This window comes from Pollachius pollachius, assembly GCF_949987615.1.
Source record: "Pollachius pollachius genome assembly, chromosome: 5".
NCBI lineage: Eukaryota > Metazoa > Chordata > Actinopteri > Gadiformes > Gadidae > Pollachius > Pollachius pollachius.
The window spans coordinates 28,355,010-28,371,608 of record NC_136938.1 but is presented as its reverse complement, the minus strand read 5'-3'; the positions used below and the strand labels follow the sequence as shown (position 1 = coordinate 28,371,608).

At 44.2% G+C, this 16,599-nt stretch overlaps 1 protein-coding gene and 1 pseudogene across 2 annotated transcripts; one reads left to right on the top strand and one right to left on the bottom strand.

The window, feature by feature from the left end:
• Positions 1 to 854: 854 nt before the first annotated feature.
• LOC307076161 (nuclear factor 7, brain-like) lies at positions 855 to 2,087 on the bottom strand (annotated as a pseudogene). The gene has a single exon. The product of its transcript is annotated as a nuclear factor 7, brain-like (transcript).
• A 3,443-nt stretch (positions 2,088 to 5,530) lies between these two features.
• Positions 5,531 to 7,607, top strand: LOC307075476 (uncharacterized protein). The gene is made up of 6 exons (XM_079736077.1): positions 5,531 to 5,708; positions 5,918 to 6,025; positions 6,514 to 6,570; positions 6,670 to 6,792; positions 6,966 to 7,067; positions 7,518 to 7,607. The coding sequence occupies exons 1-6, from the start codon at positions 5,562 to 5,564 to the stop codon at positions 7,542 to 7,544; spliced, it is 564 nt and encodes a 187-aa protein (XP_079592203.1). The 5' UTR covers positions 5,531 to 5,561; the 3' UTR covers positions 7,545 to 7,607.
• Positions 7,608 to 16,599: the final 8,992 nt, after the last annotated feature.

Genomic DNA, 16,599 nt, shown 5'->3' with positions numbered 1-16,599 from the left:
CCTTCTCAACACTCTGATCTCACTAAAAGGCTAGCAGAACGAAACAGCAATATCGACGAGATGCGCTATGCATAGAGAAGAAGGAATACCGACGTTGAATTTGCAACAAATTATTCTAAATCTGCCCATATATGGACACGTCAGAATGTTGCGGTTTTCACTGGCTATAATGTTGCATCTATGGCTGCTGGTAATGCAACCACGAAGAAGTATACTCTACGGGGCTATTTTCCTCATTATTATTATTATTATTATTAGTTTTGACGGCACAGGATCCGGGGCTATTCCCAAAAGATCCGGGGCTATAGCCTCTAACGACGCGCCTGTTTCTACATACTAGCAGGGGTCACCAACCTTTTTGAACCTGAGAGCTGCTTCATGGGTACTGAGTCATACGACGGGCACCCAGTTGGATAAACTTCTGAAATAACACATTTGCTAAGTTTGCCTTTAGTTATATATTATTATCAATGTTACTAATCTATGTGAAGACACTGATCATGTTAATGATTTCTCACAATTATCAACAATGACTTGGTGGGAAGAGTTGTTCCAGAATGAGTTGTGCTATGTTTAGAACAGGCCCGCGGGCGCCCTGGTGACCTCGGGTCCTGTGTTGGTGACCCCTGGTTTAGAGAGTCTACAGGCAAACACACACACACACACACACACACACACACACACACACACACACATACACATACACACACACACACACACACACACACACACACACACACACACACACACACACACACACACACACACAGGTCAATCTAGAGCTGAGTGCCTGAGGAGACACCACACACTCTAACAGCTCTGGTCCGGGCTTCACCTGCTGCTCCAAGACTAAATCAAGGGAAGATGTTGTCAGTGAAAGTGTCTTGATGGGTGTAGATGAGAGTCATGTCTTCAGGGTCGTAGAAGGACACCTCACCTCCATCATAGTCCAGCTGGACTCTGATCCTCTCTGGAGTCCTCTTCAATGTCAGGGTTTCACCAGCACCCTGACTGTACTTTCCACTGTCATTGAGTAAACACCAGGTTCCATTATCTGGTGAACCAGTACGCTCTCCTTTCCTGCCCACTGACTCTTTAACAACACCTATTCTCCAGAGAGGAAGGTCTCCCACCTCCACCTCCCAGCAGTGTTCCCCTGAGCTGAAGCCCTCAGAACTCAGAACCTCAGCGTACTCTCTGGGTTGTTAGGAGCATTCTGCTTTACATCGCTAACTCTCACGCTGGTCAGATCATCAGACAGAGAGAGCCAGCGTGCTGCAGTGTTTGGGTCCAGAATAATGGGGCTGAAGGTGGTCCTCTGCCCCATCTTCTCTCCTGGTCCGGGAGCGCGTGGAAGCGCTGAGGAACGACAGGCCGTCCTTCTGCAGGTCTGCTTCTACAGCCGAGAGACTCTCTGAGAGAGACTGGATCTGCTCCTGAAGGGTCTTCCTCTCCAGGAGGATCCTTTTCCTCTTCTGCTCTTCTTCCTCTCTCAGGGCCACCACTCTGGCCTCCTCTTCCTCTCTCAGGAACCGGTGAAGCTGTTCAAACTCTGCTCTGATCCGCCTCTCGGTCTTCACCCGCTGTGCCTTGAGGTGAGGAACCATGGCCTCATACGTCTCCTCCAGCTCCTGGTGTCTCCTCCTCCTGGCCTGTAGAGCCGTGAGGTCAGGTCTCAGCTGCTGCTTCAGCTCCTGGACTTGTTCTTCTAGAGGAACCAGCGTGTGACCCTGGTTGTGAGGGAACTCACACACATGACACACAGCTCTCTGCTCGTCTTTACAGAACCACTTGATATCCTTAATGTGCTCAGTGCAGACCACCTGGGCCTCTTCAGAGGGGGCAGACCTCTGTCTTCCAGCGTAGGAGTCAGCGAGCTCCTTGATGGAAAAGTTAACGACTACATCCTTTGAGGATTTCGTCTTACAGACGGGACAGTTCTTGTTCTTAGCTTGGGCCCAGAAGTCCTGGAGACAGCTGGAACAGAAGCTGTGGAGACAGCTCAGAGACACCGGGTCCTTGAAGATCTCAGTGCACACGCTGCAAGTCAGGAAATGTTTGAGAGGAGGAGGGTTTTCTTCAGCCATCTTAGCGGATGTCTAGACAGGAAGTTTCTTCGGAATCCTTCCTTAGTTCTGAACTCTTTGTTAATAAACTCCAGAGGCGGTCTGTACCCTACAGATTCAGGAGGTCTAGAAAAGATAAACATTCATCAGCATAACCCGACAACAATATCTCATCAAACAATAAAGATAAGTTTGTATTCAATACATTGTATCCTCATTAAGGCTAGAACAGGCTGCTTTGGCCTTTGCTATACAATCATGTCTTAAGAATACTATCCATCATCGGCAACTTAATGTTATTTTATATGATAATATACCCAAGAATCCTAAAGTAATCTTGTAATATGCGTTCTGTGTTCATATATGCCAGAATATTAAAGTTAGTATGTAATGTGTATACACAGTCATCTTCTCTAACTTTATCTAAACTGAATACACATTAACTTGCCCAGAATATGAGGCTATAAATAATACCAATGACATAACTTTACTCACTTTGGTTCATGTGTGGATAATCAGCCCACCGACGAACTGGATGTCAAGTGACTGAAACGGTTCTCCTTACTGCAAAAGATCCCTCTGGTCCTTTGAACACTCACCTCAAGTGATTCCTCTTCAACCTAAGGCTTCTCATCCTGAAGGAGACCAACTCCCCGTACCGTCCCAATGACTGAACTCTGATCCCAGGTTAAAAATTAAAAGATATGAATACTGTCTGATTACAGGTTTATCATTAACAGATCTGATCACTATCCCCCAAGTGGACCTGAAAGAGATCTTGTTGTCCCTGCGACACTCAAGTTAGGAGGACGCTCTGAGACATTAGGACTTAATACAGAGTTAGAATGGAAAATAAGAAATAATGTTGACTTCAGGAATTCTAAATGCTTCAAATGGATCCCAATCATTAGCACCTCCATAAAGACATCCACCCTTTATTCAACAGCAGTCCTTAACCGTTTTTAATTTGGTTATCTCTACATGTTTTCTTTATAGCCCAGACTACATTGATTGATATTAAAAGATTATATTTTCAAACAGAATTAAAAAATCAAACCCATGCCACTAAACTTGATGAAATAAAGAAATAAATGTCTTGAGGTTGGGGCAGAGGCCAGAGAGCTGTTCATTAACAGTCCTTTATGACCTTTTATTGTCTTATTGTTCTCTGAAGCACAAAGTTCACGTAGCTAGGACCCCGAGCTAGGATCGCTAACCTTTAAAGTTGTTCATGACAATAGCTGGACAATGTATTGTTTTGTATTCTTTTTACAACTATTTTTAAAAAGCACCAAGAGTACTGCCATGTATGTATCCTGTGCAATGACAATAAAGATTTATATCTTCTATCCTATCTATAAGAAGTTTCTTTCCTAGTGGAAATGGATTATGTTAAATGGATTAAATGGAGTATGTTGCACTTCAAAGGCTTTTTATAGCGCCACATATTGTTAATTCTGGCCCATCCTAACTGATAACTACTGTCTACCCTGTAATCATTGAAGATCGGCTCACAACGCATTTGTTGCCACCATTTGTTTTTCTCCAAATGTGACTTGCCAGTTCCAGAGTTATTGATTTGTAGGGAAATTTGGGGAAAATTACATCGACCTATATGTTCCATCATCTTCCAAAACGCCGAGGATGGATAGTTACTTGCGTACTTACTTACTTGCCATGCATCCGACGCGCCAGCAGAGGGCGCTGTGCTACCACAATACGTGTTCTGGTAATGCGGTAAACCACAAGCCGTCGATGTATCAACATTTCATAGAGCAGGGGTCCAGTTACTAAAAAATCCTTCCAAGAAAGGTCCGAACCTCTAACCTACCACGTCCTAATAGCCTACTTTTGTCAAATACAATCAACATGGCATATTTCCTTATAATTTCAGATGTATTTATTTTCAATTTCCAAATAGCTTACTTTTAACAAGACAAAGTAACGCATATTAACATTTCAAGTAAACAAAACAGGTACATTAGGCCTGCATTTCAAGTAAACATAAAAAGTGCATTAGGCCTACATGTCAAGTAAGCAAAACAGGTACACTAGGCCTACATTTCAAGTAAGCAAAACAGATACCCCATTTGTAGTGACTGAGACAACCTTTGTTAGTTCAATCCCCCTCTTTGACAGCATCTCCTTAATAGCCTCATAAATATCTTCTCGTCTTGTGTGTGTCACAAGTGGTGTTAGACCCAACAGGTCCTCACAGATCTCTTTCTTGTCTTGATGAAAAAAATCGCACATAAACCAAAAGCTAGGCATTATCCTTTACAGCTGAAGACTCATCGATGGCTAAGGATGGGGCACTCCGAACAGCCGCATCAAGCTGTGACAGTGCGTCATCTGATAACATTTCGGATTTTCTGGTTGTCGTTGCAGCTGACATTGGGATTTGCTTTATTTTTTCCACACAATTCATCCCTTTGTTAACCTTCAAGTAACGTCTCGGCAGCGGCGGTCAAGCACTCCTTCACAACAGTCGGTCACTGAAAGTTATTTTATGTTGCAAAAATCCATGCAATCTTAAGTGAGCATTCATTTGCACGTTGCTGGCCTGTAAGTGAGTGTGTGAAGACTCGAGTAGACCTCTCACACTGAGCTCTCAGCTCGGACATTTTCCGCGCTCTAACGTCTGACTTCTGGGGATACTTTTCCTCGAAGTACCACGGTTTCAACACATAAAAGACACAACAAAGGTTTAGTACTGCCTTGCGGGAGAATGAACATGTATTGGTCAGCCCATTCATCTTTAAAATGTCTGTTTTGGTGGTCAACTTTCCTAATTTTCGAGCAAGCCATTTTCTCATTCCAAATCGCTCTTCAGGTAAACAAACGATTTGATTGGCTATATTTTGAGTGACGCTATTACGCACATGCCGTGACAGACGGAGGGAAGGGGTAAAGTAAGTGAGTGCATGATCTTCATTCTGTGAATGTCATTACTTGTTGCTGTTTTGATGCTGCACTACGGACTATTCTGCCTTTAAACTTGTGTTTCAATGAGAAATGTCTTTATTAACATAATCATGCTTTGTGTAGTGAAATATATAACAAAAACAAAAATGCATTATTTTAAATTAGTCATGGGTCCGGATAGGACCGTCACTTGGTCCGGACCGCAGTCCGCCGTTTGGAGATGCCTGTAGAGTCTACCGACCCTAATCCTAACCCTGATTTAAATCGAACCTTGACCTAACCCTTACCTTACCCATTTGATCGCGGCAAACCACACGTAGGAAGACGTGTTTACCAGTTAATATTGCCTCAACATGTAAAATCCTTTATTACGCAAGCGTAATCATTAAGCAAATGTGGATGAAGCAACAGAGGAAGAGGCATGTATTTAAGCCTCCACCATCTGTGGATCTCATTTAAACTGAACTCTGCGGTAACATCAAGGTTTCATTCTTTATCAACAGATCGGTATTCTGAATTTGACGCTTAGACCAGACGAAGGACAGCGTGTTGATCTGGGTTGCATTGGGGATGTCTGGGAGTCTTGTTGAAGGAGAAAGCCTTGAGTTGAGGATGGAGAGCGGAGAGAGAGGAGAACAATTGGCTTCTCCCCAGAATGAACCAACAGCCTTTGAGGGCCTCGAAAAGTTCCAGCGATTGAAGCCCACAATACTCGGAGTAAGAGACCACGCGCACACACACACACACACACACACACACACACACACACACACACACACACACACACACACACACACACACACACACACACACACACACACACACACACACAAACACACGAGTATACTGGCTGCAATAATAATAAATAAGAATTATTAGTTATGATAATTGATAATAATGACATTGATTCTGTAATCTCCCAACAGGCGATTGAAGTGACAATTGGGATCGTCATGGCACTGACCGCAATTGCGTATCTGGCTGTCGATGTCGGCCTTGACGTAACAGCAATCATCTTCTGGGGAATCCTCATCGTAAGTAACCTTTAGGGGAAGTCTCAATGCATTGTTTCAACCACAGTTGCTCTTTAGTAGCCTATATAATGTGTATGTGTCTATGTAGCCTCACTCTTTAGTAGCCTATATAATGTGTATGTGCTTATGCACTATTTAGTAGCCTATATAATGTGTGTCCATGTACTCTTTAGTTTATATATTTTTGTATCTTGAAGTTTTGGTGAGTTTGGTCTCCCAGTGTTGTGGTGAGTTTAGTCTCCCAGTGTTGTGGTGAGTTTGGTCTCCCAGTGTTGTGGTGAGTTTGGTGAGAGTGGTGAGTTCAGCTCCACTAAGGAGCAGGTCAGGGTTAGTATAGTCTGGTCCTCTTGCCCTATGAAGCCTGCAGGCGTGTGGCTGTAAAGCAGCTCCTGCTAGGAGTGGAGCAGAGCCACACATCCTGATTCACTGCTCAGTACTTCCTGTTTACCAGTGGAACCAAAGAGCTCTGGTGATGTTGTCCCCTACAGTACATCCCTGCTGGGGGTCTGACCATCGCTGCTGACCGGAAACCCACCAGGGCCAAGGTGAGCCAGCAACAATCAGGAAATGACTCTAACTTTCTGTTGTACATAACTTCATCTTCGTTCGTGGGTTTAGCTGTAACTTGTTCCTGATGGTTTCAGGTGGGCGCTGCGTTGGGGATGAACGTGCTGGTGGCTCTCTCGGCCGTCGCTGGAAGTGTTCTTCATTTCTTTGCTAGTGTACTATTTGCGTTCCCTCTCTGCCACCTTGGTTGTATACATTTGGTAAGAATGTTTAACTATTGTGTGTTTTGTATGAAATTATATTTTAGTATTATGGCTATTTTTATCTTCTCCATGTAGTCCATAATCTTTTTCCACTGAAAATATAGTTGTCTGAAGCTTCAAATCCATAACATACAATATAATATAATATGCTTTTCTTTTTGTTTTTTCAGAGAAATACTGAATTGTTTATGCTGGCGGCATCCATCTTGCTGTTCATCGTCTCCATACTGGTTTTTGCATCTGCAGTGGCTGCTCTGTGTTCCTCTAGAAAGGTAAGGCAGATGTCTGCGGTGTCTTCTCTGCGTTCAAAAAGGCTGCTCTGTGTTCCTCTAGAAAGTCTGCTCTGTGTTCCTCTAGAAAGATAAGGGGCACATCTGTCAGTTGTTAGTCAATCTATCTACAAGCCAATGGTCAACTGAGAGGAACCACAGTGGTTGTGTTACTTTGGAAGCGGTTCTTTGAGTTTGATTCAGAGGTATTGCATTCATTGGGGTAATTGTTACATGATTCACCCTTACATTGTGAACCGACTGTGGCTGTTATGCTGTCACTCATGCCTCTCCCCTATAAAGGAAATCTAACTTTATTAGCCTCATGTAGCCATGATCTCTGTGATGAATAGATGATGAGGTGGCAGCCAATAGGAGTCGTTCTAATGTTCTCCTCTGCTGTTACCTCTGTTTCTGCGTCTCACTCTCTTCTCTCTTCTGTTTTTATTTCAGCCATCAAAAGAAAACACAGTAATCTAAGAGGTATCACTCGTTCTAAGGTGGACAAAAAAATAGATGAGCCTCTTCTATCTTCAGATTTCATACCAAAAGTTTTATTTCATAATTATTTTTTGTAAAGATTTTTAATCTTCTGATATCTTTCTAATATGGTTCACTTTGATATTGCAGAGATATCGTAACCTTGATGTAAATGATTGTTGTTTCCAGAATGTTTTTTATAATATGTATCTTAGATGAGATATATGATATATATTATAAATGTGCATCTGTTTGTGTTTTTTGGTTACCTTTTAGTTTGAATGATACGTTTATTTTAAATTGTATGAAAAAAAAATGCAGTGTCCGTCTATGATACCACACTTACTTGTATATACCTATGTATACACATCAGTGGCAGCTGGTGGTTTTTAAAGTGAGGGAGGAAGGACTGCGTGCTTGGTTGCCATTGGCCTGCTTGCACTGTTAGTGGCGTATGGTGGCATAAGTATGTGAGACTCAAGTTGTTTTTAATTGTTGTAATTTACACAAATCCACCAGTGGCAGCATTGGACTTTGAAAGCTGGTGGGCAGCATGCCTTGGACTTCAAGGCCAGAAGGAAAGGATGCAAAGGCAATTAGTCAAATCAGGCCTACTCTTGATTTGTAAAACTAAATAAAAAAATCTGGGCCTAGCATTGGTCCTATTTTTGCCCTCAATGACTGAAGCTATTGGCTTTAATTTGGCTATGTTAATGTTCAGCTACAATTGTTTTAAGAAAAATGAAGACACAAGACCAAAAGTGATGCCATTTAAAAGGCATCATGCTCTGAATCATTCATTAACATACTTTCCACAGTATCAAACATAATGGTCAGAGTAACACAATTAAAAGAACGACAAGAGCATTATTTCACAACCAACAAGAGCCTAAACCGCTGGCATGCTTTTTATGAAACTTACTACAGCTGTAGAGGCTGACTCAAGATTAACAGAAAGCAAATATTACACTGATTGGCCCAAAGGTGGCACTATAGAAACAGTCCAAAAATGCAAACTTTGAACAAACATATCTCATAACCGCTTTAACTTAGAGTCATGACACTTTGTCAACACATGCATATCCTCATGTTGAACAAATATGCCTCAAGAACCTATGACTTTATTAGGATAGATTTACGAATATTTTGAACTTTGTTAAAACACTCAATTCCTTAAGGATCCTAGGTTTTTTCACTTAGACAAAAAATCTTTAGCAGCTATCCTCTATGGAACCAATCAATCTGACATAAAGCGAAGTCTGTTCTATAAAAACTACAGCTCCAAGGAGCCATTGACTTCTAAAAAGGGTGTGGTTTAAAACACGTAAAGACTTAAATGCTTATATCAACATCAAAATGGACTTCTATGATCTTGAGTCCAATACAAAATTTATTCAGAATCAAATTCTAAACAAGATAGAGTCAACATATATAGGGTGTGGCATCGAAATAGGCGTGGCCTGTGACTAAAATCATGGCAGTTCATAGAAGGAATGTTTGATTTGAGCGGGACCAACTTGGTGGCTGTTGGGGACCAAAGTTCCAACTGCTCAAGTAAAATGAAGTTGATTGACAAAACATGGCCGCTAGAGGCTCAAAATCGTCCAAAATTAACTTAATGCCAAAAAGCAATGTTTACTTAAACCAATCCTCATCAAACTTGGTGTAGTCAAAGGCAAATGGGTCAAGGTGAGCCCCTACAAATTGTATCCATATCAGGCTATAGAGAGCGCTATAAAAATTAACTGAACATTTAACCTCTCCAAATTGTACCCAGATCGGGCGATAGGGGGAGCAATAACAATTAACTAAAAATGCAGACTTTGGACAGTCATATTTCCTGACCCCTTTCTTCTACAGTCATGAGATCCTGTAGACATTAAACCAAGAACCTGTAACGAAATGCTGGCTGGACGTCAAAATTAGCCCAATCAATGTTTGGTGACTAAAGGCGGGGTTAACTTGAGTCATCACCAAACTTGGTGGACTTAAATAAGCATGGGTCAAGATTAACCAGGGTAAAGTCAATCAAAATAGGATGATAGGGGGCGCTAAAGCAATCAATTTAAAACTTTAAAGACTCATAAATCCTCAGCCTTCTGACATACGGTCAGGAAAATTGGTTTGCCCATCCCCATATCCAAGCTGAGGCTATTCCAGCGTTGTCAACCGAATGCAAACAAAAAAGGTTTTGATGGTCTGCATCACAGTCTATCAGGGTCTTAATGGTCTGACAGGGTCTTATTGGTCGGATTTAGGCTTAATAATATTGAACAGCTTAAACTATCAGTCTTCTCTTTGATCATTTTATATATAAGCCCTTTTCATTACATTAATGTAAAGATTTAATATATTACAATAGTTCATGAGTCTTGTTACAACTTCATGTTTGCTATGTTGTTAATAAACAAATGGCATGAAGCAAAATAAAAATTAGTCGCATGCAACCATGCAACCGTCAATTTTGAGGTCTTACAGTATGACGAGAAGGGTGGCGTAATGAGTGCATGATAGTAAATATTATTTAATGTAATGACCCGTCTCACAGAATGGTAGGTTGAGGTTGGACTTGAACCGGCGATCCCATGGTCATGAGGCCGACACAATACCACTCTCTCTCTAGGTCGTCCTCGGACGAGTCCTCCAGCGGTGCTTCCAATCCTCTCGATCCTCCATGCTTCTGGCTAGTTCGCCAGTGCCTTCTGCTCCCACGTCTTTCAGAAGTATGTCCACGTATGTTGGTGCGGGACGTCTTCTTGATCGATGCCCGTGTGTTGGTTCCCATAGCACCAGCCTGCTTGCTGGAAGCTCGCGGTGTCTCTGGCAATGACCGGCTGGTCTCATTCTCCTGGCTGCTACCTTCACGCTCAGCCCTGGTAGCCCAACATACAGATGCTGGTTGGTAACATGCACATTCTGGTTGATGTTAAGTACTGCGCAGAGCATTCTGGTGTAGCACCCATCCAGAGACTTCTGTAGGGTGGGATTCAAGGTCCAGGTTTCACAGCCATAGAGTAGAACAGACTCCACGGTCACGTAAAAGAAGCTGAGCTTGATGTTTCTGGGGAGGTTGGAAATCCATACACAGGCCATGCCATTCAGGGCCCTCCAAGCGAGAGCCTTCCTCACTTTCAGGTCTTGCTCTGATGAGTTCACCCATGAGCCCAGGTACTTGAAGTCATTGACTTCCTTCAGAGCAATGCCCCCTGTTGTAATTAGGGGTGGATGGTCCGGGAGGATGTTGTGATTACCTCGGTTTTCTTGGCATTTAGCCTAAGACCAACCTTGGCACATTCCGTCTCCACTCTGGTCAAGAGCTCCTGTGCCTGCTCTACACGATCAGGCTTATGTCGTCTGCCCAGGTCTGTCAGGACTACAGCAGGGAATCTCCTAGACCTCCTCGGTGTAATGAGGAAGCCGAGTTCCAGCTCTCGTCCACTGATGGCTTGCCTGAGTGCGTAATCCAGCACTATAATGAAGAGGAAGGGGGCGAGGGCGTCTCCTTGTAACACCCCTGCTAGGATGTCAAACTCCTCACTGTCGCCATCTGGGGTTACCACCCTTGCTCTTGTGCCCTCATACATGGTACCTATTGCCCGAAGTAGGTTAGGAGGGACACCGTAAGCCTTAAGAATGGTCACCATCACTCCTCTGTGTATTGAGCCAAAAGCTTTTTTGAAATCAATAAAGCACAGGACCGCTGTCAGGTTGTTATCTTTTCACCTCTTCGACGATCCTCCTTAAGGCTAGGATCTGGGATACGGTTACTCTCCCCTCTCTAAAGCCATTTTGGTTCTCTCTCAGGTGAGGGTCGATAGCACCCCGTGTCCGATTCACTATCATACGTTTGTACATCTTTGCGATGATACATGTCAGACTGATGCCTCAGTAGTTGTCTGGCTTTGAGAGGTCTCCAGATTTAGACACCGGGATGATGTTGGAAAGAGACCACCTATCGGGCTTGATGTTTTCCATCAGAGCTAGGTTGCAGATCTCCAGGATGATGTCGTCGAGGTTGCAGTTTTTAAGGACCTCTGGGGGAATGCCGTCTGGTCCAGCACTTTCCCCTTGCTTCAGGGGGGATTTTACTGCTGCAAGCTCGCTAATTGTAAAAGGGCCATCGTCAATTTTGAGATCTCTTAGGACTGCCGATATTTCTTCCTCAGCTCCATCCAATCTCGGGTGGGTGCCGAGGAGATCACGGAAGTGGGTGAACCGGGTGGTCACTCTGTCCTCTGGGCTGCAGCCTGCTCCCTGTGCCTCCCTCCCCTCCTGCGCCCACTCATCTCATTTATGACCCTCCATGACTCCCCATACCGTTGTTACCCCTGCGCTGCCTCCACTCTCCGTACCTCCTCCATCAGCTCCTCCCCTTTGATCTTGTCGTAGGTATTGAAGAGTCTTTGTTTGGCCTCGTTCAATACTCCACGCCTCTCGGTGGTCCATTCGCGGTCAAAGCTTTGTGTGCCTCCTCCACCATTGCACGTGCCTGCATGACCTCTGGATGTCTAGACCTTGGGGAGATTCTGATCCTCTCCTACTTCGCTACGTACTCCCTGGTTGCTTCCACGTTCGCTACTACAAACCGCTCATACACTGTGGTAGGCCCTTCCTCCGTATCCAGCAGTTGGAATCGGTTCCTCACTTCAACTGCGTATCTGGCTTGGAGGTCGGGGCTTCCTGAAAAGGTCTTCCAGTCGTGGTGGATCTTTGGGCTAGGCTATGGGGACCCTCAGGCTCAGTCGCACCCTCATGGAAACCACTCTGTGGTCTGAGCCAATGCAGTCGAACGTTCTTTACGGCTCTGCGTTCAGGATCAAAGTCCTCCACTTGCGGTTCATTTCTTGCCCATTCTCTTCCGGAACAAGGTGTTCGCAGCCAGTAGCTCGTGTTCCGTTAGCAGGGCAGCAAGTTGTTCACCGCTGTGGTTAGTGCTTTCATGATACGTGATGGGTGCGTCCCCTGGTCTGAGCCTCGCGTTAAGGTCCCCCAGAATTGCTAGGAAGTTGTGAGCCGGAACAACCTGGAGTGCTGTTCTAAGGTCCCCATAGAACTCTTCCACTTTCTCGGCTGGCGCTACATTGGTAGGTGAGTACACTACCATGATGGTTGCAGCTGGGTTGCCGTTAAAGTCTGCGATAAGGATCCTGTCGGTGTGCTGGTGCACCCTACGGAGAGCCTTTCGTGGTTGAGGACTTGGCAGTAGCCCCGCACCTCTCGTTTGGCCATGCTGATGAGGTGAGGAACAAGTAACTCCTCACTCTGCAGTACACAATCGGGTCCTGTTCATGTACTCTCCTGTGCTCCTGGACTCCCAGGATTTCCACTCCCCTTTCCTCGGCACAGTGTGCTAGCTATGCCAGCCTTGCGTCTTCTCTCACTGTGTTTGCGTCGGAGGTTCCCATTATAAGTGGTCTCCGACAACGCAGGAGTGCGTTAGATGGGTCGCTGTGTTCAGACTGAACCCTCCCTTTCAGATTTGGGGTCCTGACGTCATACTGCCCCCCATGGAGGGGATCAGCTCCTCCATCTGCCACGTGATTCCTGGGGACTCCCGCCACTGGAAGTATAGGATTTGGATTCTCCGTACTGTTGAACTTTACAATGTGCATAATATAGGGCTGTGGGGCACAACTCCTCACAGCTAAACTGTACTTGCTGTTAAAGTACTATGAACCATTCTTAGTCTGACCCCTCACCTAAGACCACTTTGCCTTGGGAGACCCTGCCAGGAGCACTGGGCTCCAGACAACACAGCCCTCAGGTTCATAGGGGCACACAAGCCTCTCCACCACGATATGGTGATGGTTCCCGGAAAGGAACGCAATACCACTACAGGACACGTTCCCTATGAACAACGTTAGTTTATAAAGGATCCATAAATACAAGGTTACTGTTTAAAGTATTCTAAAATCAGGTTATACATGTTAGGTTTGGATAGGTCAGAGATGGTTAGTTTATGTGTGAGGTTAGAGGTGGTTCGTTAAGGTGTTAGGTTGGAGGTGGTTAGTTTAGGTTAGAGATGGTTGGTTTAGGTACTAGTTAGAGATGGTGATTTTAGGTACTTGAGATGATTAGTTTAGGTGTTAGAGGTAGTTAGGTAGGAGACGGTCAGTTTAGGTTAGAGGTGGTTAGTTTAGGTGTTAGGTTAGAAGTGATTAGTTTAGGTGTTAGTGATGTTAGTATAGGTTAAAGGTGGTTAGTTTAGGTTAGAGGTGGTTAGTTTAGGTTAGAGGTGGTTAGTTTAGGTAAGAGGTGGTCAGTTTAGGTTAGAGGTGGTTAGTTTAGGTTAGAGGTGGTTAGTTTAGGTTAGAGGTGGTTAGTTTAGGTGTCAGAAATTATGTTTACAGAACACCACCGGAGCATCAGGGAGCCCTCCGCCTGCAGGTGGCGCCATCAGCCGCTAGCTGGGCGGTGTTCCTTCTGAAGCTCACCGTCTGTCCGTCAAGACTCTACCATGACGTCATCTGTTTGTTTGGCTGTGAGAAGGTTTGCCTTCGGGTTCATTATCTTTGATGGAAGTGTGACGTTCTGATGGGAGGGAAATGTGTAGATTCAATATTAAGAGAAAAAGGTGCGGATATTAAATATTAATTCTGATTTAAAATAACTAACGATGTTCTATCCAACTGACACAGTGCAGGTTTGAACGGGTCTACATATTGAACAAAATAATAAATATTAGGCTAAAGTAATAACTTCTATGTGACTGCGTTTGAGAATCAGACGGTGGCGCGGCCCGTGGTGACGTCACCCTGTGGTAGCACGGGTCGCCCACCAGGAGGCAACACGACACGTTATGGTGGATCCTTGTTTATTATTGATGCCGTTTAGCATAATAATAAAATAATATCGGATCACGAGCTTCATATTTTTTGTTTATTTTCTGTGTGGTTGTTATTTTTACATGTGATTCTTAGTTTTGTGTCGGCAGACTGAGTTGTGTTAACAATATCATTGATTTTTGTGTGTGTGTTTCTATTACAGACCCTTGTTCAACATTTAACGTATAGAAACCATTTATACCAGTTAACGAGAAAACACACACATCCCCACTGTTAATGATCCACAGGCTTTACTGAGACCTTCACTGACCATCCTCTACCGTATGATACTGTATTTATATATGTACAAATATTATAGGTATATATAATATATAATATATATGTACACACATATAGATACAAATAGATACAACACTATACTTTCTATGTTTCTGCATACTAGAGACTCTAGCAGGCAAACAACTGACAAGTTGACATGACGAGATGTAGACACACACACACACACACACACACACACACACACACAGGAAGCAGGTCATCTAGAGCCGAGTGCCTGGGGAGACACCACACACTCTAACAGCTCTGGTCCGGGCTTCACCTGCTGCTCCAACACCAAACCAAGGGAAGATGTTTTCAGTGAAAGTGTCTTGATGGGTGTAGATGAGAGTCATGTCTTCAGGGTCGTAGAAGGACACCTCCCCTCCATCATAGTCCAGCTGGACTCTGATCCTCTCTGGAGTCCTCTTCAATGTCAGGGTTTGACCAGCACCCTGACTGCACTTTCCACTGTCATTGGATAAACACCAGGTTCCATTATCTGGTGAAACAGTACGCTCAACATTCCTGCCCACTGACTCTTTAGCAACACCTATTCTCCAGATAGGAAGGTCTCCCACCTCCACCTCCCAGCAGTGTTCCCCTGAGCTGAAGCCCTCAGAACCCAGAACCTCAGCGTACCTTGTGAACCTCTCTGGGTTGTTAGGAACCTTCTGGATTACATCACTTTATCTCACGCTGGTCAGATCATCAGACAGACAAAATCATCATTTAAATCCACAAACAACGTATGTGTAATCCGGGGCATATAAAGACTGGGACCAGAAAATAATTACTTTCTCTCCATTGAAACCCATTCATATTTTACGATCTCATGGTGGTGAAGTCACGCCCCTTCTGGCAGAGCCCATGGGACCTATGAGATTGAAGTATCGGTGTATCTTGAAGTAACATTCCTTTGCCCCTAACATCGTAATATATTGGATCATTTTCTTTTATAAATATCTGGATTGATGTACAATATGCACCCAGTGTTGTGATGAGTTTGGTCTCCCAGTGTTGTGGTGAGTTTGGTCTCCCAATGTTGTGGTGAGTTTGGTCTCCCAGTGTTGTGGTGAGTTTGGTCTCCCAGTGTTGTGGTGAGTTTGGTCTCCCAGTGTTGTGGTGAGTTTGGTGAGAGTGGTGAGTTCAGCTCCACTAAGGAGCAGGTCAGGGTTAGTATAGTCTGGTCCTCTTGCCCTATGAAGCCTGCAGGCGTGTGGCTGTAAAGCAGCTCCTGCTAGGAGTGGAGCAGAGCCACACATCCTGATTCACTGCTCAGTACTTCCTGTTTACCAGTGGAACCAAAGAGCTCTGGTGATGTTGTCCCCTACAGTACATCCCTGCTGGGGGTCTGAACATCGCTGCTGCCCGGAAACCCACCAGGGCCAAGGTGAGCCAGCAACAATCAGGAAATGACTCTTACTTTCTGTTGTACATAACTTCATCTTTGTTCGTGGGTTTAGCTGTAACTTGTTCCTGATGGTTTCAGGTGGGCGCTGCGTTGGGGATAAACGTGCTGGTGGCTCTCTCGGCCGTCGCTGGAAGTGTTCTTCATTTCTTTGCTAGTGTACTATTTGCGTTCCCTCCCTGCCACCTTGGTTGTAAACATTTGGTAAGAATGTTTAACTATTGTGTATTTTGTATGGAATTATATTTTAGTATTATGGCTATTTTTATCTTCTCCATGTATTCCATAATCATTTTCCACTGAAAATATAGTTGTCTGAAGCTTCAAATCCATAACATAAAATATAATATAATATGCTTTTCTTTTTTCAGAGAAATACTGAATTGTTCATGCTGGCGGCATCCATCTTGCTGTTCATCGTCTCCATACTGGTTTTTGCATCTGCAGTGGCTGCTCTGTGTTCCTCTAGAAAGGCTGCTCTGTGTTCCTCAAGAAAAGTAATAAACATCTGTCAGTTGTTAGTCAATCGATCTACAAGCCAATG